This window comes from Physeter macrocephalus, unplaced genomic scaffold (assembly GCF_002837175.3).
Source record: "Physeter macrocephalus isolate SW-GA unplaced genomic scaffold, ASM283717v5 random_236, whole genome shotgun sequence".
Taxonomy (NCBI): domain Eukaryota; kingdom Metazoa; phylum Chordata; class Mammalia; order Artiodactyla; family Physeteridae; genus Physeter; species Physeter macrocephalus.
In genome coordinates, this window is record NW_021145524.1 from 1 (window position 1) to 27,849 (window position 27,849).

Genomic DNA, 27,849 nt, shown 5'->3' on the forward strand with positions numbered 1-27,849 from the left:
CACTGCTGAGGGCCCCGTTTCGATCCCTGGTCGGGGAACTAAAATCCCATAAGCCGCGTGGCGCGGCCAAAAAAAAATAGCTTTCCATATATTCATTTAACCCATGTAAAAGAACCATAGGGACTTCCCTGATGGTGCAGTGGCTAAGAGTCCGCCTGCCAATGCAGGGGACACGGGTTCGAGCCCTGGTCCGGGAAGATCCCACATGCTGCAGAGCAACTGGGCCCTCGAGCCACAACTATTGAGCCCGCAGGCCTAAAGCCCGTGCTCCGCAAAAAGAGAAGTCACCGCAATGAGAAGCCAGCGCACTGCAACGAAGAGTAGCCCCCGCTCGCCGCAACTAAAGAAAGCCCGCGCGCAGCAATGAAGACCCAACGCAGCCAAAAATTAAAATAAATTAATTAATTAATTAAAAAAAATAGAAATAAAAAAGTGTAAGCGGAACATTCATCAAAATAAATTTTTTAGAAAAAGAACTATAATGTGATACTATTATGATACTGGGCATGTTCTTCCCTAGATACCTGCATGGTCCAGACCCTTACCTTTTTCAGGTCTTTTGTCTTTTTTTTTTTTTTTTTTTTTTTTTTTTGGCAGGCGTATTCTTAACCACTGTGACACCAGAGAAGCCCTATCTGTGTTTTTTTAATTAAAATTTTTTTAATTGTGATGAAATATATGCAACATAAAATTACCATCTCAACCATATTCTAAGTCTCGTGTTCAGTAGTGTTAATTACATTCACGATGTGTGTAACCAACCTCCAGAACTGTTTTCATCGTGCAAAACTGGAACTCTGTGCCCATTAAACAATTCCCCATTCCCCCTCCCCGGTCCCTGGCATAGGCACATAGGTGTTTTGGCCAATGGTGGAGCTGGGATTTGAACCCAGGTCGAATGAAATGTAGGATGCGAGTAAATGATTGAAGGAAAGATCAAACATCGCAGTTGAGAGGACTGTGTGAAACCTGGGAATGCGGAGGCTGAAATGGCCACCGCTGGTCCCGACTCAACCATCCGCCCCTCCCTGCTGCCTGCAGCTTCGGCCACCTTCGAGGACTTCCAGATCCGCCCGCACGCCCTCACGGTGCACTCCTACCGAGCACCTGCCTTCTGCGACCACTGCGGAGAGATGCTCTTCGGCCTAGTGCGCCAGGGCCTCAAGTGTGACGGTGAGAGGCGGAGGGGCTGGAGGCGGGGCCGAGAGGTAGGGTGTGGGCGTGAGGGCGGGGCCGGGATGGAGCCAGGAGGTGGGGCCTAAGAGGAGGGGTTCGGAGGGAGAGGTGAGCGCCCAGAGGCAGGGCTTGGAGGAGGAACTGGAGGTGGGAACAGGAGGCGGGGCTTGGTGGAGGGCGGGGTCTGGGTGGGGCTCCGTTTGGGGGTGGGGACTGGGAGGTGGAGCTCCGAGGGAGTGGTAAGGGGCAGAGCTTTGGGGGAGAACAAGGGTGATGGGGAAGAGGGCGGAGCCTATATCAGTCAGGGATCAACAGGAGAAACGGAGTCTGTAGGGAGGCATATATTAAGGGATTTTTGGAAGGAATTGGCTTACAGGATTGTGGGCGCTGGCCACTCTGAAATCCGCAGGGCGGGTCGTCAGGGAGAGCAGGCAGGAGATGAAGCTGCTCTCCAACTGGGAAATCTCAGCTCGGCTCTTTAAGCCTTTCAACTGATTGAAACAGGCCCACCCAGATTAACTAGGATGATCTCAGTCACTTAAAGTCAACTGATTGTGGACTTGAATCACATCTCCAGATACCTTCGCGGCAACACGCAGATTATCGTTTGAATAACTGGGGATGTGACACATAAAGCTATCAGAGTCCACCTCTTGGCAGCTTGGCACTTCCGTCTGCTAGGGCTGTCCTAACAAAAGATCACGGGCTGGGTGGTGTAAACAAGATCTGGGTTCTGACAAGATATGGTTCCTGGTGAGGGCTCTCTTCCCAGCTTGCAGATGGCCACCATCTCCTCCTGTGCTCACATAGCACGTGGAGAGAGAGCGATTTTTCATGTCTCTTCCGTTTATAAGGACCCCCGATCCCACTGATCAGGGCCCCATCCTTATGGCCTCATTTAACCTTAATTACCTCCTTAAAGGCCCCATCTCCAAATACAGTCACATTGAGGATTAGGGCTTCAACGTATGAATTTGGGGAGAACACAAACATTCAGTCCATAACAGGCACCCATACACGTCTCCCTAAATCATACTTAAAGAAACTAAAGGAACACAGTGTGTTCCTTTGAGACAAGATGTCTCAAGGTTAAGCCCACGTGTCAGTATCCACAGGTTCGCTGTTCCCGTCTTTGATGCTTCTGAGGGGGAAAGCTGAGATCACACCTCCCCTGCAGAGGAAGGCCGCACACCCGCCTTGGCTCTGCTCTACACACAGCGGATGAAGACCATCATTTATATGATGATGACCTGGATCTCCATTGTTGTTCAGTGTGCCCCGCTATCAGAGGCGTAGTCTCAGATGTTCCATTGCCTAAGGATCTCCAGCTTTGTGGCTGTCATGCTCCTACAGAAATCCGGAGTCCCTGATACCTTGTGTTCCAGATGACCCACAGCATCGGCTAGGATTGTTATCATGCAACCCTAACTATACTTGTGGAGGACTTCCCTGGTGGCCCAGTGGTTAAGACTTTGTGCTTCCACTGCAGGGGGCGCGGGCTCGACCCCTGGTCAGGGAACTAAGTTCCCCACGTGCCGCACGGCATGGAAGAAAAAAAGTTAAATATACTTGTGGCATTATTTAAGGACTCTAGGGATAATAGCTGCATCAGGCCTGCAAAACACCAGTTTACTGCATGCAAAGCTGCTATCAATATTGCCATCGTCCACATACCATATCCAACTCTTGAAGTCTTGGTTTATGTAACCGTTGTCATGGAGCAACCCTGGTATCACCAAGTTCTAATGGCCATTCTCCGAATGGACTTCATCGGCCCAGCATCACAGATGATGGTCCAAGTTCATAGGGTTCCCAAAGAGGCCCAGATGCCTGTACTTTTTGCCATCGACGCCTTCCTACGGGAGTTTGATTCTACCTTGATACTCATAACAGGAACCATAGATGAGATTCGGAAATTCTGTGAAGCATGTGAGTGGTTAAAGGCCAAAACTGGGACATGGTTCCTGTGTGCAATTTGCCATCCTGAAACTCTCCTCGTAGCACCAACAGCAATCCCCAAGCTTGCCTCTGCAGCGTGACATTGCGCATTTGAGACAGTGCCTATGATGAGGAATTACTGCGCAGGAAAGTCTATAACAGGCCGGCTGCCAGAAGACAGGCTTCGTAAAATGTCCGAAGGAAGCTTCCAAAGGCTGGAGGAGCATTCTTTACTCCAGAAAGAGATCCTGGAATCATTTGGAATCACCGGAGATGTATGGAGAGGCGTTCAGGAAGTCCAGTAGGAAATGACAAGCTGAGCCTGACTCTTTCATGGTCAAGGATTAAAAATAGAAAAGAAAAGAAAGAACAAAGTCACACTTCCACATGATATGATACAGCCGTCCTGAGTACAACTGAAAATGCTCTCTTTCCCCATAAGACGATGTCCTTGTGTGATATTCCCTCTTCTCCTTTGATATCCCGTAACAAATATCACGGTATAAAGTTAATTATTATTAATATCTTATGTTAGATGATAAGGGGGTAGAAGAGGGAAGAAAACAAAAATATTTGGTGTATGCACATGTTCATAACAAAGTAAGGAAGAAATACTATGACTGTCCTCACGGCTGCAACTGGTCACGTGGCTGTGGCTTCCTTCTCTTCCTTCTCCACTGCCTGGTCCATATTCCCTCTGTCCTCAGCCAGCACCTCACCTGCTCATGGTGTTTTGTCTGTTGGGGTGGCCCCAAACTTTCTTTCTTTTTTTTTTTTTTTTTTTTTTTTTTGGCCTCACCGAGTGGCTTGTGGGATCTCAGTTCCCCGACCAGAGATTGAACCCGCGCCCTAGGCGGTGAAAGCGCGGAGTCCTAACCACTGGACCGCCAGGGAGTTCCCCAAACCTTTATTCCTGGAGGCTCTCAGCCATTAGCAGTTCTGCCTGATTTGGGTTTTGTAGTTTTCCGCTGACGTTAATTACACTAGGAAGAGGCGTCCTGAGGGACCTGCTGTGTTCCAGATCTTCAGAAAAGGAGAAGGTGGGGGCGGGGGGGAGCTGAGCTTTAGCTTTAGAGGCTATGTCTCTGACCGTCGGGCGCCCCACACAGGCTGCGGACTAAACTACCACAAACGCTGCGCCTTCAGCATCCCCAACAACTGCAGTGGGGCCCGCAAGCGACGCCTGTCGTCCACGTCCCTGGCCAGTGGCCATTCGGTGCGCCTCGGCACCTCTGAGTCCCTGCTCAGCATGGCTGATGAGCTGGTGAGCGGCTGGGGGCGTGGGGAGGGGTGGGGAGGGGTGGAGGTTGGGGGTTGATGAGGCCCAGGCGCAGGGACGACGCACTGAGGTGTCCCTTTCCACCTTGCCATCTGACAGAGCCGTAGCACCACCGAGCTCATCCCTCGCCGCCCCCCGTCCTCGTCCTCCTCATCTTCTGCCTCATCCTACACCGGTCGCCCGATTGAGCTGGACAAGATGCTGCTGTCCAAGGTCAAGGTGCCACACACCTTCCTCATCCACAGCTACACACGGCCCACCGTCTGCCAGGCTTGCAAGAAACTGCTCAAGGGCCTCTTTCGCCAGGGCCTGCAGTGCAAAGGTCAGCGGGGGGCCCCCACGTTGGGGGGTGGCGAGGGACAGAGTCAGAACACCCCCCATCACACAGACACACTCAGAGGCTTAGGATCTCAGCTGGGCTTGTGGCAGGAAACAAAAATCTCTGTTACGATCCTTAGAAGCACAGGGCCTTGGAAAGGGAGTGCCCTGAATCCTGAAGTTCTAGAACCTTTGGAATTCTGGAATCCTAGAACCTCAGTCATTAGAAACTTGGAATCCTAGCACCTAAGAAATCTAGATTCATATGATACTTAGCATGGAATTCTAAAACCGTAGAACTTGCGAATTCTTGAATCAGAGAACCTTAGAAACATAAGTTTCAAGAATTCTAGATCATAGGATTCAGCAAAAAGAATCATAGAACTTTAGACTCATAAATATTAGAACTATCATATTATAGATTCTCAGAACGTTAGAACTTTAAAACCATAGGAATCGAGAAGAATAGAAACCTAGAAGCAAAACATTTTAGTCTTAGAAGTCTAGAATCATATAGCCTTGGAACCATCAAATTCTGGAGTCCTAGAAATCTAAGTTCCCGGAACTTTGAATGATCAAATTCTGAAATAGCAGAAGTCTAGATCCATAAAAAATTAGAGCCATCCAATTCTAGAATTCATTAGAACAATCAAATTCTAGAATCTTAGATGTCTAGAGCTAAAGAACCATAGAAATATTAAGTTCTAGATTCCTGGGTGTACAGAACCCAAGAACTTTGGAACTATCACATTCTAGAGGCTTAGAAGTCTCATAGAACTGTAGAGTCACCGAATTCTAGAGTTTAGATACATAAAACCTTAAAACCTCAGACATCAAAGAATCTTAGCAGTCTAGAACTGTAGAAGCATAGATGTGTAGAGTTCTAGAAAGTTGGACATCAAACTCTGCAGTCTCAGAAATCTAGAATCATAAGGACCTTAGCAAAATAAGTTTTCATACAACTCCAGGATCTTTGAGGTACAGCAGCCCAGAACCTCGGAGCCTTCAAACTTCTCAACCAAGCAATGGTTGTCAACCAAGGACAGTTTTGCCCAAGGGGGGGATGTTTGGCAATGTCCGGAAACATTTTTGTTTGTCATATGGGGCTGGTGCTACTGGCCTCAGGTGGGTAGAGATCAGGGATGCTGCTAAAAATCCTATCATGTTCAGAACAGCCGCCACAACAAGGAATTTTCCAGCCCAAGATGTTCATAGTGCCACAGGTTGAGAAACCGCGCCCTCAAAAGCCTGAAGTCTAGAATCATAGAATGTTACATGCGATTACACTCTATAATTGTAGAAATCTAGGGTGACGGATATTTACACTGTTAGAAGTTTAGACCCTTAGAGTACTCGGGCTATCAAGCCACAGACACTTCAGCTGGCCCTCCTCTATTTAATCAAGCCTCTCCATAGTTGGGGACTGTGGCTTAAGGGAGGGATGACCAGGGAAGGGTCATTTAGCTTTCCTGCCCCAAAAAGCAACAGCAAACTCTTTTGAGACTGGGGGCTAGGGGTCAAGGGTCAACCCTTAGAGGTGACCTCTCTTCCCCCTCCCACCCGTCTCCATGTTCCCTGTCCTCCTACCAGATTGCAAGTTCAACTGTCACAAACGCTGCGCCACCCGAGTCCCTAATGACTGTTTGGGGGAGGCACTCATCAACGGAGGTGAGAGGCTGGGGGCTGAGCGGGAAAGGGCAGCTGGACTGGGTGGAGGCCCCTCTGATGCCCCTGTCCTCCCAGATGTGCCGATGGAGGAGGCCGCTGATTTCAGCGAGGCTGACAAGAGCTCCCTCATGGATGAGTCAGATGACTCGGGTTTCGTCCCGGGCTCCCACTCAGAAAATGCTCTCCATGCCAGCGAGGAGGAGGAAGGCGAGGGAGGCAAGGCCCAGAGGTACACAGGGCCCTCTCCAGCGAAGGCCCTTCTCCGTCCCTACAATGGGTTGACATCACCCCGTTCTTATAAATTTCCCAGGTCCCTGAGGCGAACTTTTTCAAGCATCCAAAATTTATGTTTTTAACCTAACCTTTTTTCCTGATTTACATTTTTAACAAGTTTTAATGGAAGCCTATTTTAACTTATATTGTTTTTCTTTTATTGGAACTGGTAATACAGTCACTCAAAACGTATACCCCTCCCACTTCCCTGCCTCTCAGCTGCCCAGCCCCTCCCCCAGAGGATGCCAGTGGGATTAGGCTCTGGTGGGTCCTTCCAGAAACGGTCCATATGGCAAAGTGACAGTACAAAGAGTGAGTGAGAATATGGACTCTGGAACCAGACTGCTGTATGGCCTTAGGCAAGAGATTAACCTCTCTGGGCCTCAGTTTTCTCATCAGTAAAAAAAAAAACAAAAAAAAAAACCATATAGGGTTGTTGTGAGAATGAAATGAATTAATGTAAATCAAGTATGTAAAACAGTACCTGGTATACAGTAAGTGTTAGTTTAACTCTTATCCCAGAGCCCTAAATCTTAACAAGGAAGGGAAAATATCCATTTTCTTTCAACCATTTTGACCTTGGATTGATTCGTATGGCCTTAAACAAGTCCCTTCTCCTTTTGGTGCCTCAGTCTTCCCATCTGTAAAATGGGGAAAGGAAAATATCCCCACGAACTGACAGGCAGTGGCTTTCTTCTGGCATGGAAGCTCTGAAAAATAATAATAACTTTTACTTAATTACACATTTTAAATTAGAAATGGAATTAATCTTCAGCTTCACTAGAATGTGAGTTCGAGTGCTCGAGGGCAAGGATATTTTTTTCCTTTTTTTAAAATTTTATTTTATTATTCATTTTTGGCTGTGTTGGGTCTTCGTTTCTGTGCGAGGGCTTTCTCTAGTTGCAGAGAGCGGGGCCCACCCTTCATCGCGGTGCGCGGGCCTCTCACTATCGTGGCCTCTCTTGTCGCGGAGCACAGGCTCCAGACGCGCAGTCTCAGTAGCTGTGGCTCACGGGCCCAGTTGCTCCGCGGCATGTGGGATCTTCCCAGACTAGGGCTCGAACCCATGTCCCCTGCATTGGCAGGCAGAGTCTCGACCACTGCACCACCAGGGAAGCCCGAGGGCAAGGATATTTATCCGTCTCCCAAGTGCCTAGGACAAGGCCTGGCTTCCTCCATGGATGACTGTATATCGAGGTGGCAGGAAAGCAGCAGGGCTAAAAGCACAGGGCACTGGAGGCTGAGAGATGGATCCCAGCTCCATCACTTAAACTGCTGGTCCTTTCTCTGCCTGCCTCGGTTTCTTCCTGGGGACTGAGGACGTGCCTTACAGAGTGTGCAAATTCTATTTGATCATGCAGGGAAAGTGCTTGCCAGGTTATAAGTGCTCAGAAAATGGAAAAGGAGTTCTCCCTAGTATTTGAATCTTGAATCTCTAAAGTGGGAAGGGTGAGAGATGATCCATTTGGAGGTATGAGAAGAAAATATTTGCATTTCCATTTCTCTATTTTTAATCTCATCCTTTGAACCTTTTCACTTTCTTTCATATGTCTTAAAAAATTTTTTTTAATTGAAGTATGGTTGATTTACAGTGTTGTGTTAGTTTCAAGTGTACAGCAAAGTGATTCAGTATATATATATATATATATATATAGAGAGAGAGAGAGAGAGAGAGAAGAATATATGTATTCTTTTTCAGATTCTTTTCCATTTTAGGTTATTATGAGATACAGATAACTGCTATCAAAAATAAAATTAGGGCTTCCCTGGTGGCACAGTGGTTGAGAGTCCGCCTGCCGATGCAGGGGACGCGGGTTCGTGCCCCGGTCCGGGAAGATCCCACATGCCGCAGAGCGGCTGGGCCCGTGAGCCATGGCCGCTGAGCCTGCGCGTCCGGAGCCTGTGCTCCACAACGGGAGAGGTCACAACAGTGAGAGGCCCGCATACCGCAAAAAAAAAAAAAAAAAATTAAAAATTAAATTAAATTAAAAAGGAAATGAGAGGGGATAGAAAATGGGGACATGCTATCTTACTTAGGGTCGTTAAAGGAGCCCTCTGGGAGGAAATATTGTAGCTTTAAAGAGATCTGAGGGAGGGGAGGGAAGGAGTGGTGTGGAAGATATCTGGGGGAAGAGGCTACCAAGCAGAGGGAACAGCAAGTGCAAAGGCCCTGAGGTAGAACCAAGAATGTTGCGGGAGTAGCAAGGAACCTGGGATGGCTGAAGCAGGGAGAGTGATGGGAAGAGGATGGGAAGTGAGGCCAGAGGAAGGATGGGTATTCAGGTCACAGTGGCCACCGAGAGTTTCTTACTAGTGCCACCCGGCCCTAGCCACCTGGAACCTCAGAATCCCTTTCTCCCAGGCCTTTCCTGGGAGTGTTTAGTAACAGAATCATAGGCTATCAGAGTTGGACCTTGAAGGACTTGGGAGGGGAGGGCTGTTGGGAGAGGCAGCCTATTTCACAGATGAGGAAACCGAGTCTCAGAGAGGCAAAGAGAAGTGGCCAAGGCCTCTCAAGTCCAGGTCTAGCGCAGGGATCAAGAGGTTGTTGGTTCTGAAGTTGGGCAAGTCACTTAATTTCTCTCAGCCTTCATTTCCTCAGTGTCATAATAGCACGTGCACAGATGAGAGAAATGAGGCACAGAGAGGTTGAGTCACTTGCCCAATGTCACACAGCTGGCTCCACAATCGATGGGCTCAGTACTAATTAGCACTTATTGGAGGCCCACTGTGTGCCAAGTAGTGTGCTAAGCTCCTAAGAAAGGCTTCACTTCTCACAGCAAACCCTTTGGGTGGAGAAACTGAGACACGAAGTGGTTAGGTAATTTGCCAGGCAGCCTGGCTTCAGAACGCAGCCTCTTAATGTGGGCCTCTCAAGAGTCCCCTTCCTCATTATGGGAAATCTGGAAACCACAAAGGAAAAAAGTGTGGCCAAAAAACCCCCTGGCTGCCCAGAGATGCACACCACCACCCCCCACGCCCCCGCGCCCACACAGGCCCGTACCACCACCTGCCGCCGCGGCCCCAGGCACTACTGCTATTTTCTGCTTGTAACCTCTCACCCCTTCCTCTCCCCCACCCTCAGCTCCCTGGGGTACATCCCCCTAATGAGGGTGGTGCAGTCAGTGCGACACACAACACGGAAATCCAGCACGACGCTTCGCGAGGGTTGGGTGGTTCATTACAGCAACAAGGACACGCTGGTGAGTGGGTGGGGCGCGGCCAGGGGGGTGGGGCTAGAGTTGGGGAGAGCGGGGGAGGGGGGGTTGAGGGGGCGGAGCTGGTTGGGGATGGAGTGGGCGGGGTCATGCTGAAGGCTGAGGTAGAATTAGAAGGGTGGCTATAGGGATGAAGGGGGAGGAACAGGATTTAGGGGAGTGGCGGGACTAAGGCAAAGTCAGGGGCGGGGCGGGGCTAGAATTAGGGGCGGGGGTTGGCTGGGATTAGAGTCAGAGCCCTAGCAGCATGGGGGCGCAGACAACCTCAGTCTCTCAAGCACCTCTCCCAACAGAGGAAGCGGCACTATTGGCGCCTGGATTGCAAGTGCATCACGCTCTTCCAGAACAACACGACCAACAGATACTACAAGGTGGGCCTTCTGGCTCCCAGATCCCCCAGACCTCTCCTCTTTGTCCGCTATCTTCTCCCCTCCTCTCCCAGTTGCTTCAGGCAAACACCTGCGAATCACACTCTCTGCCCACCCTCTGCTTGCCCGCTTCCATCCCATCAGCAAGTGTCGTCCACCTGGACGCCCTTCCCCGTGTTTGATCTCAGCTCCATCACTTTCCAGCTAGGGGATCCAGGCAAGTTACCTCACCTCTCTGCACCCCACGTGTCTCACCTGTAAAAGGCCTCAAAGAACAGTCCTCGCCTCAGGGCTGATGCCGGAATTCAAAGAGATAATCTATGTGGAGCAATTAGTTTAGGGCCAGGCGTATGTTAAGCTCTGTTAAACTCCCAGTAACTATAAGTGTGTTATTATAACTTTATAATTAATTTATTGAATTCTTTCTTTGTATTCATTCATCACCACCTCCCATGCCAGTGCTGCATTCCAGCCAGTCTCCTCCCTGGTCCTTCTTCTGCCCTTGTCCTCAGTCTTTTCCCACGCGGCAGCCAGAGGAGTCCATTAAAACCATCACAAGCTTCCAGTGGCTCCCGCTGCCCTTGGAATAAAACCCAGACTCCTCGTTGTTTACCTGCTCTGGAACATCTTCCTTACCCTTCCCATGGCTACTTCCTTCTTATCCTTCCCGTCTTCCTCAAGCCAAGCTATCTAAAATACCATCCCCACCACAACGTCTCTGTCTCCCGGTTTTTTTTTTTTTTTTTTTTTTTTTTTTTTTTTTTGCGGTACGTCGGCCTCTCACCGCTGTGGCCTCTCCCGTTGCGGAGCACAGGCTCAGGACGCGCAGGCTCAGCGGCCATGGCTCACGGGCCCAGCCGCTCCGCGGCATGTGGGATTCCCCCCGGACCGGGGCACGAACCCGTGTCCCCCGCATCGGCAGGTGGACTCTCAACCACTGCGCCACCAGGGAAGCCCTGTCTCCTGGTTTTATTGGCTACATAAGTCTGTCTCTCTTTCTCACTCTTTCCTTCTTTTCTTCCTCCCCTCCTTTGTCTTTCAACACTTTTCAAAGCACACTCTTTTTCCTCCCCATAGACCCTGCACCCTCTCTCCTCCCAGGGCCCCCTCTGCCTCCTTCCTGGTCTCCTATGTCAGTCCCATCCTCTCCCATCCACCCTCCACACACAGCCAGAGAGAACTGCCCCCTGCCTTGCACTAAACCCTTCTGTGGCTCCCCAAGGCCCTGGAGACAAAGCTCAGGCTCCTCCCTGTGGCCCATGAGGCCCTGCAGGCCTAACCCTAGCCTGATTTCATTTATTTATTTATTTATTTATTTTATTTTTATCCTTTATTAATTCATCAAACATGGCATGCCTACTGTGTGCCAGGCACCATCCATGTAATGGGGATATGGCATGTTCCTTGAACACAAGCCTTTTCTACCTCAGGGCCTTTGCACATGCTCCACCCCCTCCCCCACCCCATTCCTCCACCAGCTGGCCTCTTCTTACCTTTCCGATCTCTGCTTCAATGTAACTTCCACCAGGAGGCCTTTCCTGACCACTCCATGCAAACCAGCCCCTTCTGCAATGACACTGGGTTCTGTGTGCTCATCTGAGTAAGTGGAGAGCCCCAGGGTCAGCCTGGAGCCCTCACAGGTGCTGGCTCTGTGTCCTGCCAGGAAATTCCACTGTCTGAAATCCTCGCCGTGGAGCCTGCCCAGAACTTCAGCCTTGTGCCACCAGGCACCAACCCACACTGCTTCGAGATTGTCACTGCCAACACCACCTACTTTGTGGGCGAAACCCCTGGCGGGGCCCCAGGGGGGCCCAGCGGGCAGGGGGCCGAGACTGCCCGGGGCTGGGAAACAGCCATCCGCCAGGCCCTGATGCCTGTCATCCTCCAGGATGCACCCAGTGCCCCAGGCCACGCGCCCCACAGTAAGTCCCTCACCCTGGGTCCCTGGGAGGATGGGTCTTGGAGGGCTTGGGTGGGATCCTGGAGAAGGGAAGAGCCAGGGAATGTCAGAGTGGAGAATGTGGCTTCTGGACTCAGCAGGCCTGGGTCTAAATCATTAAGCCCTAGACCTAACGTACAGTCTTGGGCATGTTACTTTCCCTTTGAGTCTTTTCCCAGGGGTGCCAACTCCTCCAAACTGTGAGTTCAGACTTTTTCATTCATGCTCCTTTGTGCCTGGCCTGTGCTGGATAATGCTGGGGGCACCGCTATGACCAAGACAGCCCAGGACCTGCCTTCCTGGAGTTCATAGTCCAGTAAGGAAGACAGACGTGTTCCCAGACAGTGATGACTCAGAGTGGGCGGGGCTGGGATAAGGGGAGCCAGAGGGCTGTGGGAGCTCAGACTGGGGTGACTAACCCAGCCTGGGTGTCCCGGAGGGCTTCCTGAAGGAGGCAACATCTGAGCTAAGAACTGGAAGTTGAAGAGGGGTGAAATGAAGGGAAAGGAAGTGGGAAATCCTTTCACGCAGAGGCAAAGGATGATCAGGGAGTCCCAGGCTCCCGCCTTATGGAGCTCATAGTCCAGAGTGAGTAACAGACATTCATCAGATCATCCTGGATGAAAGACAAGTGGGACGTAGAACATGTGCTAAAGGAATCTGACATGGCCCCAGGAGTAACATTTGAGCTGAGACTGAGAGATGAGGAGGATTTAACTAAGTCCATAATGAGGGAAAGAGCATTCCTGGCAGAGGAAACAGCAAATGCAAAGGGCCAGAGATAGGAGAGAACTTGCTGTATCGGAGGCCCAGCAGGGAGGCCAGCATGTCGGGAATACACACAACAGGAAGGGAGGGGATGAAGTCAAAGAGGCAAAGGGACCAAACTCTGCTTGTTAGGCCATTTAAGGGCCTTGGCCTTCCTCCTCAGGGCACTGGGGGGCCATGGCAGGATTTTGAGCAGGGGAAGGATGGAGTCAGGTTTGTGCTTCAGCAAGATCCCTCTGGCTTCCTTATGGAGGGCGAATAGGAGAGGGCGGAGCGGGGCAGGGAGACCAGGGAGGAGGCTGAGGGGCGAGGGCCGGATGTTCCTCAGGGAGGGGACAGATGTTCAAATGGCAGAAGGATCAAGACTTTGGAAATGTCTGACCTTGGTTGGATTAGTAGTGGGGCAAATGCAGGGGAAGATGCCGGAGTCAGTTTGGAGTTTCCCCCTGAGCCTCAGTTTCCTCCTCTGTAAGATGGGATCATCCCTTGGTGCTGAGATCACAGAGTGAAATGCTCCGTGAACTCATTCATGGCATCACTTTTTTAGCTCCTGTCTCACTTCCTCCTCTCACTGGCCCTAGGAGACAGGTCTTTTGGTTGTTTCCATTCTTCCAGAGGAGGAAACTGAGGTTCTTAGTGGACAAGTCAGTCAGTAGCCTGACTACTGGCTCCAGAGGGTGGAGTTATGGGTGAACGTGATCTTGAGCCTGGGGTTCCCTCACCTCCGCCTCCCCGTCTCCCCAGGACAAGCTTCTCTGAGCATCTCTGTGTCTAACAGCCAGATCCAAGAGAATGTGGTGAGACCCTGCCCACATCCCACAGCCCCAAGGATGTGTTCCCCCTCCCCCTCCCAAACAGCCTCCCAGTTCTCCCACCCTCCTAGTCTCCTTGACCTCCCCATCTCCATTTGCACCCCTGACCCTCCCTGTCCCCACCCTGCAGGACATTGCCACCGTCTACCAGATCTTCCCGGACGAGGTGCTGGGCTCGGGCCAGTTTGGAGTGGTCTATGGCGGTAAGGATGCTTCAAGAGCTGACCCAGAAAGGGGTCTTGAACCCAGACCTTCCCTTTGGTTGCCTGCATGCTCACCACTTTTTCTCGTTGATTAGAAAACTAGATCCTGGGGCAGATGGTTGCAGGCTCGCCTTTTCTCACTGGGAAAGGCCAGTGACTTTCTCCCGTTATTAATAGGGAAGGTAAATTCTACGCTGATTGGCCACAGAGCTAGATGCTAGATTCTGATTGGTTATAAATCTAGTTTCCCATGTTATAGATTCCCCTCCTCAGAGCTCTGTCTTTTCTTTCCACCTTTATTCCCAGGGCCCCCCACCCCTCGCATCTCTCCTGGGGACCCCTCAGAGCCCCCATGATGGCCTTTCATCCACCTCTGCCCAACTCCGGCTGTGTCTCTCTGGTGGGGGCTTCCTCTTGCCAGGACTGGAGGGTCCTGCTCCCCTCATCCCCCATCTCCCCTACCCCCTGCCCAGGAAAGCACCGGAAGACAGGCCGGGACGTGGCAGTAAAGGTCATTGACAAACTGCGTTTCCCCACCAAGCAGGAGAGCCAGCTCCGGAACGAAGTGGCCATTCTGCAGGTGACCCCTGAGATCTATGGTTCAGCTCTGCCCCCCTCCCCACCCAGGAAGGGCCTTCCCTTCCCACTTCCTCCTTTGCCCCCTTCCCACTTCCTCCAGTCTGGGGATAGTCAGGGAAGGCTTCCTAGCGGAGGCACCATGCATGTTGAGACTGAAAGGGTAGAGAAGGTATTCTGAGCAGAGGGGCCAACCCTTGCAAAGGTCCAGAGGTGAGAGGGAACATGAAGTCTTCCTGGAACTTGAAGGAGTTCAAGGTTACTCGATGGTTTATGTGAAGAAAGGTGGTGGGTGGTGAGGCTAGTGGGGAGGCTGGGGGTCACACCCTATGGGCTTTCTCCTGAGGGTGCTGGGGAGCCATGGAAGGATTTTGAGCAAGGAAGGGACAGGGTCAGATGTGAACTTTCGAAAGATCCTTCTGGCTGCTACTGGAGGGTAGGGGGAAAGGGTGTGGGGCTGGAACCTGGACCCCAAGGAGGAGGCTGGGTGGGGACCTGGGTGGGAGAGATGGGGTTCAGCTAGGCAAGGGCTGGGGAAGGGAAGGAGGGCAGGGATTTAAAAGATACAGATGTACAAAGCTCCTTCCCATTTCTCCACGCTCCCCTTCTCTTGTTCCCGCAACCCTGGACCTTCACCAGAATTTCATGATGTAAAGATCCTCTGGACACTTGGTGGCGCTGGAGGGGTGGTTCTGTCTGGGGCTGTGGAAGCCCTTTCCCCTCCCCCAATGGCACCCCCAGGGAAGGAACAGCCGACCCTCCGGGGATATCTGTCTTGTTTGTCGTCTTCCTGCTCCTATGGCTTGCCCTCTGGGGTCCCAAGTTTGCGAGTGACCTGGGTTCTGACCCCCGCCCCGCCCCCCACCCCACCCACCCCAGAGTCTGCGGCACCCTGGGATTGTCAACCTGGAGTGTATGTTCGAGACCCCGGAGAAGGTATTTGTGGTGATGGAGAAGCTGCACGGGGACATGCTGGAGATGATCCTCTCCAGCGAGAAGGGCCGGCTGCCTGAGCGCCTCACCAAGTTCCTCATCACCCAGGTGCGCCTGCCCCGCCCAATGCCAGCCTCCCCGCCCAGGCTCCCCACCTGCCCTGCAAGATGCACATGTGCCGTGTGCCCCCGAAGGGCAGGCAGACCTTGGGTGGGAGTCATAACAGCGAGTAACAGAAACCGTAATAATAGAGTAATAATAACAATCATAGAAAAAGTATTAGAGTGATAATTTTTAAATTATAATAGATTATAATAGAACAGTTAATAGAATAATAATAATAGAGTAATAACAATAGAAGCATAATAGGATAATAAGTAGAAAATAATAGAGTAGTGAAAGTAACTATTATTATAGAAAAGTAATAAATGATTATTATTTTATATTTTTTATTACTTTATATAATGAGTCAGGTTCACTGGGCCTGACTTTATTCATGAAGAAAAAAGGAAGGGGAGAGAGGCCTTTCTCTGAGGAGCGCATTCATTCATTCATTTATTGAATGGTTCAACAAACACTGCCTGAACCCCTGTGCCTGGCCATACTGGGCAGTGTGGGGACACAGCGGTGACCAAAATAGCCCCAGGCCTGGACAGTGATCACCCAGAGTGGGGAGGGCTGGGGCGGGGGATGCTGATAACGAGGATGGTAAATAACGTGGTCCCGAAACTTTATTAAGCACTTACTCTATGCCAGGCACTGTTTTAGTTCATTTAATCTTCATAGCAACCTATGTGAGAGTGGTTATTATTACTCCCATTTTACTGAGGCTCAGGGACTTTACAAGTAACTTGCCCAGGGTCACACAGCTGGTGGGATTGAAACCTAGGAGCTGTGCTTTTACTGAGTAAAGTCAAACTAATTTGTGTTATTTGTGTGTGTGCGCACGTGCATAAGTGTATGCATTTTGATTGATTTCACATATATAACGCTATGTTGTTCTGCTTCTTACTTTCTTCACTTTAACAGTGCTTCTGGAAGACTGTTCTATTTCAGTGTGTAGTTAGCCGAACTGCCTCTTTTTCTTAATTGCGCCCCATGACGGATATCACCAAATTCCCCAGTTGCTGAGCATGTAGTTGGTTTCACTATTCCACTACTGCAAACAACATCCTGTGAACATTTGTCTACAAACATCGACAGGTTCTGGTGGCAGAATTTCAATAGAATACATTTCGAAGAGTAGACTCCCGAGCCCAGGGAAATGTGCTTTAAATTTTTAAAAAAGATGTTGCCCGGTTATTCTCTAAAACCTCTTTAAAAAAAAAAATTTATTTATTTTTGGCTGTGTTGGGTCTTCGTTGCTGCGCGCAGGCTTCTCATTGCGGTGGCTTCTCTTGCTGCGGAGCTCTGGCTCTAGGCGCACGGGCTTCGGTAGTTGTGGCACATGGGCTTAGTTGCACCGTGGCATGTAGGATCTTCCTGGACCAGGGATCAAACCCATGTCCCCTGCATTGGCAGGCAGATTCTTAACCACTGCGCCACCAGGGAAGTCCATTAAAACCTCCTTCAATCTTTGTTCTCACCAACAAAGTTTGAGGGTGTCTATTTTCTCACTCCTTACTAACTCTGGGTAATATAATCACCAGGTTGTTTGTTTGTTTGTTTGTTTGCCATGCTGCATGGCTTGCAGGATCTTAGTTCCCCAACCAGGGATTGCACCCAGGCCACAGCAGTAAAAACACTGAATCCTAACCACTGGACAGCCAGGGAATTCCCAATATAATCACCAGTCTTTTTTAAAAAAAAATTTTATTTATTTATTTTTGGCTGCATTGGGTCTTCATTGCCGCGGGTGGGCTTTCTCTAGTTGTGGCGAGTGGGGGCTACTCTTCCTGGCGGTACGTGGGCTTATCATTGCAGTGGCTTCTCTTGTTGCTGAGCACGGGCTCTAGGTATGCAGGCGTCAGTTGTTGTGGCACGTGAGCTCAGTAGCTGTGGCTTGTGGGCTCTAGAGCGCAGGCCCAGTAGTTGTGGTGCACTGGCTTAGTTGCTCTGCAGCATGTGGGATCTTCCTGGACCAGGGCTCAAACCCATGTCCCCTGCATTGTCAGGTAGACTCATAACCACTGTGCCACCAGGGAAGCCCAATCACCAGTTTTAAAGGTGGAAAAATAATACTTCATGTGGCTTCATTTGCTGGTTTAAAAATTATGGGTGAAGTTGAGCATATTTTCACATGTTTATTGGCCTGTGCTTTATGCACTCTTTGCTCATTTTTCAATTGGATTATTCTTATTGAATTGTAAGAGCTCTTTGTGTACGAAGGACCCTGGATCTTTGCTGCTTGTGTTGTACCCATCTCTAATCCCAGTATTTCTTTTCCTCTTTATTTTGTTCATGGTGTTTACTTTCGTTTTCTGGGTTTCACAGCCTTCCTAGAAAGATTTTCCCACCTGGCTGGTTCCACACCGGATTCTGGGACATGTTCTCTGTTGGTTGCAAAGTTCCCTGTGCTGGCTTCCTTTCTCCAGGCCCAGCACCCTTGCTCTCCCAAGCTGTGTGCCTTTGTCAGGCTGGCTTGCAGGGTGGGGATAGAAACCCACTGAGGCAGGCTCATCCAGACTTCAAGTGGGGAGAGGAAACTGCCTGCCTTCAGCAACTGAGGCAGTTTCTCTTTCTGGTCTTTCATCTCTTCCTCTCTTTTTGCCTGTGCTCTTTTCTCTTTCTCTTTCCCTTTGCAGATTTCTGCTTTTTGCCTCTTGCCTGCCCCACCCCAAGTCCTGTGCTAAGCCCTATACCTCATGAACTTATAGGCTTCACAACCACCTTTGAGGTAGGTATTACTATAATCCACATCTTACAGATGAGGAAACTGAGGTGGAGGGAGGTTCCTAGGTCTTGCCCAGGGTCACACAGCTACAAGGTCACATCGCTAGGTAGCAATCTGGCCAAGGTTTGAACCTGGGTCTGTCTAGCTTCCAATCTGCCCTTTTTGTTCACTACATTTTCTAGGGGTTGGAAAAATAAAAAAACTGAAGATCTGTAGAAGAGGATGTCCATATATATCTTTGGATCTCAGCCTCCCTGTCTGTAGAATGAGGAGCTTGGACCTCAGCAGTAGCTTTCAAATAGCATTTCTGTACTCGAAAATCATCCAGCAAAAACAATGAGAAAGTACAAATACTTCAGTTCTAAGATATAGATTACAACTTCATGCTTATATCACTCTGTACTTCCGGTGTATTTGGCATTTTGTTTGAGATACCTAGAATCAAGGAAAATCATGGCTCCCATAGATTAGTAGTAACAGATGGTAACGGTTTTCTGTTTTTTTGTTTGTTTGTTTGTTTGTTTTTGCGGTACGCGAGCCTCTCACTGTTGTGGCCTCTCCCGTTGCGGAGCACAGGCTCCGGACACACAGGCTCAGCGGCCATGGCTCACGGGCCTAGCCACTCCGCGGCATGTGGGATCTTCCCGGACCGGGGCACGAACCCGTGTCCCCTGCATCGGCAGGCGAACTCTCAACCACTGCGCCACCAGGGAAGCCCTGTTGTTTTTTTTTAAGTCAGCTCACCTTGCCATCATAGAATACTCTTGAATTAATAGATACATCAGGAAAAGTTTTATTTGAAACACTCACAGAAATATGTCTGCTAACAGACCACCACAAGAATAATAACTAAAAACAGCAACAATAATAATAGCTCACATGGAGTGCTTGCTCTGTGCCAGACACTGCCTTAAGCACTCTATATGCCTCAACTCACTTAAAGCTCACAGCAACCCATGAGGATGGGTACTGCTATTACCCCCATTTTACAGGTGAGAAAACTGAGACCCAGAGAGGTTAAGAGACTTGCCCTAGGCAACAGGCTAGTAAGTGTGGAGCCAGGTTTGCTACCTTAGTAGGCTGGCTCTACAATCCCCCCACCTCTTAAAGGTGTTACGTTTAATTTATAACATGTCATATTGGTATTGTTTGTATTGTTTCCATTTTTTTAATGGCTGAAAAATATTATTTAATAAATGGAATCACACAGTAGTACCTCCCTGAAAGCCACTGCTTTATTCACAGCACTTTTTCGTCGTGATCCACATGCCGAAGTGTCTCAGGAGCTTCCCAAATCTCTGCTCCAGTTCAGCCTTCCTAGAATTATATGTCCAACTCCTATCTCTGACAGAAATGGTTCTGGGGTTCTGAAATTCTTCGTTGGTGCTCCAGTGCCTCCCCTAGTCCTGGGGGGCATCTTTAGGGGCACAGAGTGGGGCATGGATGGGGTTTGGAGGGCTGGCTGCTGAGGGCAGAATCTTGGGGCAGGGTACCTTTCTAACTTTCTTACTGGCTCCATTGCCTCCCCTCAGATCCTGGTGGCTTTGAGACACCTTCACTTCAAGAATATCGTCCACTGTGACTTGAAACCGGAAAATGTGTTGCTGGCGTCAGCCGACCCATTTCCTCAGGTCAGACATGTCTCCTCCTGATTTGGGGAAGTCCATCCAACACTGGTATTGGGTGGGGATTGTATTAATCAAGATAATTAATCAGACACAGAGACCCAAGATAATGGCCTAAATGAGATGGAGGCTTGTTTCTCACTCGTGTAGGGTCCAGCATAAGCATTTTGAGTGTGAAAAAGCAGTGCCACGGTGTTGGGACCACAGCTCCTGCTGTCTTGTTCTGGCCTCTCTATGGTGTTGCCTCGTCTTCATGGTCCAAGATGTGCTGCTGCCGCGCCCCGAATTGTAAAAAGAGAATGGGGGTGGGAGGAAGGGAGGAAAGAAACAGGGTAGAAGAAATGGATACACCCCTTACCTTCCCTAAGGCAATACGTTGAAGTTGCATGGGGCACTTCTCACATCCCATTGACTGGAACTTTATCACGTGGTCATGGCTGGCTGCAAAGGGAACTGGGAAATGTAGTTTTCATTCTGGGTGGCTATGTGGCTCATTAAAAATTCAGGATTTTTATTAAGGGGAGAAGCAGAGAACAGATATCAGAGGGGGGCCACTGGTAATTTCTTCTGTGGGTCTCTTAGGAAAACAGTTTTGATGAGCCTCTGACTAGTCGATGAGAACCCCCTTGGGGCAGAACCATATTAAGCAAGAGTGATGATTATAACAGCTACCGTTGATTGTGTGCCTACTGTGTTTAAGGGCCTTTAGTTACAGGTTCTCATTTAGCCCTTCCACATCCCTGTGAAGTTTTTGCTTTATTATCTATGTTTTGTGATTATTTCACTTCATTTTAAAAGTTCATTTTGGTCACCAACTAAAAATTACTGTGTGTCTACTTTGTGCCAGGCTCCATGCTGGGGCATTAGGAACTGTGGTAAGTAGAGACATCCCCATCTCTATGCCCACTGGTTTACAGCGGGGGGACGGGGGTGATTTTGCCCCCCGGGGGACATTTGACAATGTTGGAGACATTTTTGGTTGTCACAACTGTTTGGGGGGGCAGTTGCTACTGGCATCTAAACACCCTACAGTGCACAGGACAGCCCCAGAACAAAGGATTATCTTTCCCTAATGTCAATAGTGCAGTGAATGAGAAACTCTAACTTTGAGCAGTAATATCCACTAGAAATATAATGTGAACGATATGTGTAATTTTACATTTTCTAGTAGCCACATTTTAAACAGTGAAAAGAAACTGGTGAAATTAACTTTAATAATTATTCTAGTATATCTAAATATGACAATTTCAACATGCAATCAGCATAAACATTATTCAGGGTTTTTTAAATTTAAAAAAATTATTTATTTATTTATTTATTTATTGGTTTGTTTGGCTGCGCCGGATCTTAGTTGCGGCATGCGGTATCTTTAGTTGCGGCATGTGAACTCTCAGCTGCAGCATGTGGGATCTAGTTCCCTGACCAGGGATCGAACCTACACCCCCTGCACTGGGTGCATGGAGTCTTAGCCACTGGACCACCAGGGAAGTCCCAGCATAAACATTATCAATGAAATATTCTTTCTTTTCATACTGTCTTCCAAATCCGGTGTGTATTTTACACTTACAGCACATCTCAATTCAGATATTAAATTTCTATCAGAAATACTCAGTTTTGTACTTAGATTTCATAAAATTAACTGTTGGGAAAGTAGATTGACACACCCAAGTTGTTCCAAGCATATTTAAAAGTTTTCCAGGGCTTCCCTGGTGGCGCAGTGGTTGAGAGTCCGCCTGCCGATGCAGGGGACGCTGGTTCGTGCCCCGGTCCGGGAAGATCCCACATGCCGTGGAGTGGCTAGGCCCGTGAGCCATGGCCGCTGAGCCTGCGCGTCTGGAGCCTGTGCTCCGCAACGGGAGAGGCCACAACAGTGAGAGGCCCGCGTATCGCAAACAAAAATAATAATAAAAAATTTAAAAAAATAAAAAATAAAAGTTTTCCAATAACAAAATCTAGAATCCCTTTTTATTTTTATTTTATTTTTTATTTTATTTTTTATTTTTGACCGTACCGCACGGCACGTGGGATCTTAGTTCCCCAGCCAGGGATCAGACCCATGCCCCCTGCAGTGGAAATGCAGATTCTTAACCACTGGACTGCCAGGGAAGTCCCTAGGATCCCTTTTTAAATATAAATTAATTAAAATTAAATAGAAAGTAGTTCCTCAGTTGCACTTGCCACATTCAAGTGCTCAGCAGCCACATGTGGCCAGTGGCCAGCATATTGGACAGCAAAGATCATAGAGGGAAGAGCAAATGTTGATCAAATTGTCACAAAAATTTAATTATATCTGTGATGAGTTCCGTGACACAGTTCTATGAGCTCACATAACTGTATAGCCCAGTGGAGAGTCAGAGAAAACCTATCTGAAGAAGGAGTAGTTTTTTGGGGGGACAAGTGTTCTAGGCAGCTGGAACAACCTGTGCAAAGGCCCTGTGGTGGAAAGATCTGTACTTTTGTTTTTTTAACAGCTTTATTGAGATATAATGCATATACCATACAATTCACCGATTTAAAGTATACAATTCAGTGGCTTTTAATGTATTCAGAGTTGTGCAACCATCACCACGATCAATTATGGAATATTTTCACCACCGCAAAAGAAACCTCATACCTCTTAGCCAACATCCTCCAGTCCCACCATCCCCCCAACCCACAACCACTAATGTGCTCTCCATGGATTTGTCTGTTCTGGGCATTGCATATAAATGGAATTAAATATATGGAATATACAATAATATAATATGTGGTCTTTGTGACTGGCTTCTTTCACTTAGTTAATGTTTTCAAAGTTCATTTATGTTGTAGCATGTGTCAGTACTTCACTTCTTTTTACGGCCATATAATATTCCATTGTAAGAGAGGTAGAAAAGGGTGGATCTTAGAAAAGGAAAAGATTATAAGGCCTGTCAAAAGGGCAAAGGATCTTCGGAAAGGGTGGTATAGCTGTCACATTGAGATTTGGGTCAGGGGTTGGGGTGTGGCTGTTTTTGAAGGCAACAGAGGCTCAGGGCAATAGTCAGCCAGAGAAGGGTTTTGTGTAGGGGAGGGACAGTATGTGAATAGAGGTAGCAGCTGCCCATGGACTGGTAAGCAGCAGACAGGACCTTGAACCCAGATATTGCTGGCTCTAAAGCCTGTCCATGACCCTAGACTGCCCCCAACAAGGGCAAGGTAAGTTCTCACCTGTTACCGTCTGGATACCATCGTCAGCGATTTACATGTTCGGTCCCATTTAATCCCCAGGGAAGCCTGAGCGGCAGCTGCTGTTAACATTCCCAATCCAGAAGACAAAACCCGGGCTGGGAGAAGTTAGGTCCCTCCTCTGAGATCACCGAGGCTCGCTCTATGCCTGCAGCTGCTCCTAACACTTTCCGTATATTTCAATTCATACACCCTACCCTTTAAGTAGGAACTGTTAGCATCTCCACTGTGCAAAAGAGGAAGCAGAGGCACGAGGAGGTTGAGACCTGCTCGATGTGACAGAGATATAGTGGCAGGGAGCCTTTATGGACCCCTCACTGCATGCCGGGCATTCATTGTCCTGTGAAGCTTTAGATGGATGAACTCATGTAATCCTCACGACAGCCCTTTGATATAGGCGTTGGTACGCTCCTCCTCCTCGTCCTCCTCCTCCTCGTCCTCCTCCTCCACCTCCTCCTGAGGCAACTGGGGCACAGCGAACGCCAGTCACTTGCCCAGGGTCACCCAGCTAGTGAACAGAGGAACCTGGATTCGAACCAGCGTTCGATTTTGTCTGCAATACCGTGGTGTAATCCTCACGACAGCCCTTTTCACGACAGCCCTTTGATATAGGCGTTGGTACGCTCCTCCTCCTCGTCCTCCTCCTCCACCTCCTCCTGAGGAAACTGAGGCACAGAGAGAGGAAGTCACTTGCCCAGGGTCACCCAGCTAGTGAACAGAGGAACCTGGATTCGAACCAGCGTTCGATTTTGTCTGCAATACCGTGGTGCGGTACACTTGCGGAGGGGCGGGAAGCGCGACCTCCACACGCCCTCAGACCCTCTACCCTTCGCCTCCGCAGGTGAAGCTGTGTGACTTCGGCTTCGCGCGCATCATCGGCGAGAAGTCGTTCCGGCGCTCGGTGGTGGGCACGCCGGCCTACCTGGCACCCGAGGTGCTGCTCAACCAGGGCTACAACCGCTCGCTGGACATGTGGTCGGTGGGCGTGATCATGTACGTCAGCCTCAGTGGCACGTTTCCCTTCAACGAGGACGAGGACATCAAAGACCAGATTCAGAACGCTGCCTTCATGTACCCAGCCTGCCCTTGGAGCTGCATCTCAGCAGGAGGTGTGGGACTCACGTGACCCCTGGGCGGAGGCTAGGGGCGAGGCCCCTGGTGGGGGCATCGTGTGGGAAGAATGGGCGGGGCCGCAGGAGGGTTGGGCCCTAAAAGAGCCTGGTGTCATGAGGGTGGAGCCTAGTGATGGGGCAAGGGCATGGGGCGGGCCGTCTTTTAAACAGGGAGGCACCAGGACCTGGGACTTTGGGGTAGGGACTCGAGAAGGTGTATGGAACCAGGGTCCCTAGACTCCGGCCTAGATTAGGTCATGTGATTTGGAAAGGAAGTGCCCTAGCAGCGCTAAGACAGACACTTGCCGCCTTGGGGGCTAAGACTTGGCTTGTCTAGGGTGGGACCAGGAGAGGGACTAGACCTGAGAAAGCCAAAGGGCTGGGGTGGCCAAGAGAAGGAACAGATCCTCCCAAGGTACTGGCTGGGGCCTGGAGTCTTTGGGGTTATGACCCCAAAAGGGTTAGTCCCGCAGAGCGGTGGGACCATGGGGCAGGGCTGAGGAACACGGCTTGGCTCATTTGCTGGGTATTGGGTCTGTGACTGGGATGGAGATGGGCCTGGGGCCATGGTGTTGGATCCAGTGATGGAGGGAGCTGGTTTAGGGGCATGGCTAGAGGAGGGGCAGGGCCATGGAGGGTTTCTGAAGCTGTCCAGGAGAAGGACTGACCGGCCCTGAGACCAAAGTCACACCTGGAACCTGGGAGCAGGTGGAGGTCAGAGAAGCATGTGGCAGCAGAGGTTGGGGGCCAGGATGGAGGCAGATCTTGGGATCTCTGCACATAGGGGCTGTGGCGTTGTGACCTGGTAGTGCGATGGGCCTTGCCGACTTCAAGATGGGCCTGGGAAAATTAAGTCCCGAGGCTGTGGCTTTGGGGCGAAGCCAAGTATGAGGGTGAGCCAAGGGCAGGGCTGAGATACTGGGGTGCATCAAGAAGCCTTCAGTAGGTTAGAACAAGGGGCAGGTCCTGAAGCCAGAAGCTCAGGAAGACAGGGGAAGTGTGGGAGGGAGGTTAATTAAGAAGACAATCATTTGGGAGTTCCCTGGTGGTCTAGAGGTTAGGATTCGGTGCTTTCACTGCTGTGGCCCAGGCTCAATCCCTGGTCGGGGAACTGAGATCCTGCAAGCCAAGATCCTGTATGTACTTGTGTATGACAAAACTTATGAAGGTGACATAGGAATGGGGAAGCTGAGGTAGAGGCTTGGAGAAGAGATGTAGAATCTAGTGTGTGTGCCTCGTGAGGGGTGGGGATAAATGTGTAATTTAATGAGGAGATGGGTGGGTGAGTGATGAGTGCGGGTGAGGCTTCTGCAGGCCAGTGCAGAAGGAAGGCCCGGATGGCAGGCGAGTAGGCTGGGATGCCGGTTGGAGGAGGGACGGCCCCTCACCCCGCAGGGCTTGAGCTGTCTCTCTCCTTCCGGTGCAGCCATCGACCTCATCAACAACCTGCTGCAGGTGAAGATGCGCAAGCGCTACAGCGTGGACAAGTCTCTCAGCCACCCCTGGTTACAGGTGATGCAGGGGCGGGGCTGAGAGCGAAGTGGGAGGGGCTGACCCATTGGCTGGGTTCGAGGAAGGGGTGGAGCCATATCTCTTTTTGGCTGCTAAGGTAGTGAAGGAGGTAGGTACATTTTTCCTGGACGTGGAACGTGGCTGAGCCTCCCATTGGCTGGGCTGTAGAAGGGGGTGGAGCTAATTGGCTGGGTAGGTTGTGAAGGGTGTGCCTTCACCTTCCCTCGTACCCGGCTTCTCACTGGCAGGGCAGATCATATGGGGGGCGAAGCTGTGGCCGCTATTGCCTGCCCTTGGTGCAGCACCCAAACTAACCGCTGTTCTCCTCCGCCCAGGAGTACCAGACGTGGCTGGACCTCCGAGAGCTGGAGGGGAAGATGGGCGAACGGTACATCACGCACGAGAGCGATGACGCACGCTGGGAGCAGTTCGTGGCAGAGCACCCACTGCCCGGGCCGGGGCTGCCAGCCGGCGGGGAGCTCGGGGGGAGCCTCCCAGCCCGGGACCACGAGATGCAGGGGCTGGCCGAGCGCATCAGCGTCCTCTGAGGCCTCGTGCTCCCGCCCTGGCTGCCTCGTGATGCTCTCCTCCTGTTTTCGGAGAGGGGGCCCTCCACGCCTTCCCAGCGATGAACTGTTCTAGGGGAAGCAGCTTCCAGCCCAAACTGGACACGCCCCGGGGGAGGGGCATGGCGGGGCTGGGGGCAGGGACCGGGGTTATTTACAAAGCGAATTCCCCAGCAATTAAAACGGACTCATCCCTGGCCCAATGGCCTCGATCTTTGGTCACACCGCACTCTCCTATCATTAGTTTGTTGTTCACCCGGATGGAGTTCACCTGGAAAGAAGATGGGATGGAGGAGGGATGGGGGAGGAGCACTGAAGGGAGAGGAGTTTTGGAAGGAGGACTAACTGGGGTAAAAAATATACAGAGGGGGCTTCCCTGGTGGCGCAGTGGTTGAGAGTCCGCCTGCCGATGCAGGGGTCACGGGTTCGTGCCCCGGTCCGGGAGGATCCCACGAGCTGCGGAGCAGCTAAGCCCCTGCGCCACAACTACTGAGCCTGCGCTCTAGAGCCCACGTGCCACAACTACTGAGCCCGTGTGCCACAACTACTGAGCCTGCTCTCTAGAGCCCACGTGCCACAACTACTGAAGCCCGCGCGCCTAGAGCCCGTGCTCCGCAAACAAGAGAAGCCCGCGCACCGCAACGAAGAGTAGCCCCCGCTCTCCACAACTAGAGAAAGCCCGCGCGCAGCAACGAAGACCCAACACAGCCAAAATTAAATAAATTTATTTAAAAAATATATATATATATACAGAGGGAGCACTGCCGGGAGGGGAGACTAGAAGGAGGAACAGTATGGAGGAGCATAGAGGAGAGGGAAGAGTGATGGAGGAGAGATGGAAGGGATACGGTTGGAGGGGGGAAGGATTTATAGAAAAGCAAGTAATCTCATGGCTTAACGGTTTAATTTTTTATTTGGTGTTATTGCTACTCATCACAACTATTAATAACAATGCAGTTAGCACAAGTCTGGTCCGTGGTAGAAAGCTGATACACAATAGTTGGTATTTTCTTTTAAATTGATGCGATGACTTGTTTGCACACTGAATGTGCTCATTCGTTGGTTCATCCATTTGTCACACTGTGCTGGATGATGCTGGGGACACGGTGGTGACTGAGACAGCCCAGGTCCTGCCTTCAGGGGGGTTCACCATCCAGTGGGGGAGACAGACCTGTTCCCTGTGAGTTATGACCCAGAGTGGGGAGGGCTGGAATGGGAGAGCCCAAGAGGGTGGGGCAGCCTAGAGGGAGCCTGGGGGTCTGTGGGGCAGCTCTTCTGAGCTGACTTTTTTTTTTTTTTTAATATTTATTGATTTATTTGGGCTGCACCAGGTGTTAGTTGCGTTATGCGCGATCTTCGTTGCGGCATGCATGCGGATCTTTAGTTGCGGCATGCGGGATCTAGTTCCCTGACCAGGGATGGAACCTGTGCCCCCTGCATTGGGAGCGCGGAGTCTTCTTACCCACTGCACCACCAGGGAAGTCCCTGAGCTGGCTTCTTCAGGTTCACCTTGGCCCTGAGGCTGTAG

The 27,849-nt window shown here is 50.3% G+C and overlaps 1 protein-coding gene across 1 annotated transcript; it reads left to right on the forward strand.

Moving 5' to 3' along the window:
- The first annotated feature begins 1,034 nt into the window (after nucleotides 1–1,034).
- On the forward strand, nucleotides 1,035–26,540 carry LOC102988859 (serine/threonine-protein kinase D2). Its single transcript, XM_028484796.1, has 16 exons — nucleotides 1,035–1,173; nucleotides 4,224–4,378; nucleotides 4,493–4,715; nucleotides 6,302–6,379; nucleotides 6,455–6,608; nucleotides 9,738–9,855; nucleotides 10,164–10,241; nucleotides 11,902–12,160; nucleotides 13,690–13,742; nucleotides 13,888–13,960; nucleotides 14,434–14,540; nucleotides 15,416–15,577; nucleotides 19,835–19,933; nucleotides 23,973–24,240; nucleotides 25,670–25,755; nucleotides 26,091–26,540. The coding sequence occupies exons 1-16, from the start codon at nucleotides 1,134–1,136 to the stop codon at nucleotides 26,301–26,303; spliced, it is 2,166 nt and encodes a 721-aa protein (XP_028340597.1). The 5' UTR covers nucleotides 1,035–1,133; the 3' UTR covers nucleotides 26,304–26,540.
- The last annotated feature ends 1,309 nt before the right edge of the window (nucleotides 26,541–27,849 follow it).

Bases quoted from the DNA above. Each gene is read 5' to 3' on its own strand.
- LOC102988859 (XM_028484796.1), top strand. From the start codon at position 1,134: ATGCTCTTCGGCCTAGTGCGCCAGGGCCTCAAGTGTGACG. The intron at 10,242-11,901 runs GTGGGCCTTCTG...GTGTCCTGCCAG, and splicing joins CGACCAACAGATACTACAAG to GAAATTCCACTGTCTGAAAT. The intron at 13,743-13,887 runs GTGAGACCCTGC...CCCACCCTGCAG, and splicing joins GCCAGATCCAAGAGAATGTG to GACATTGCCACCGTCTACCA.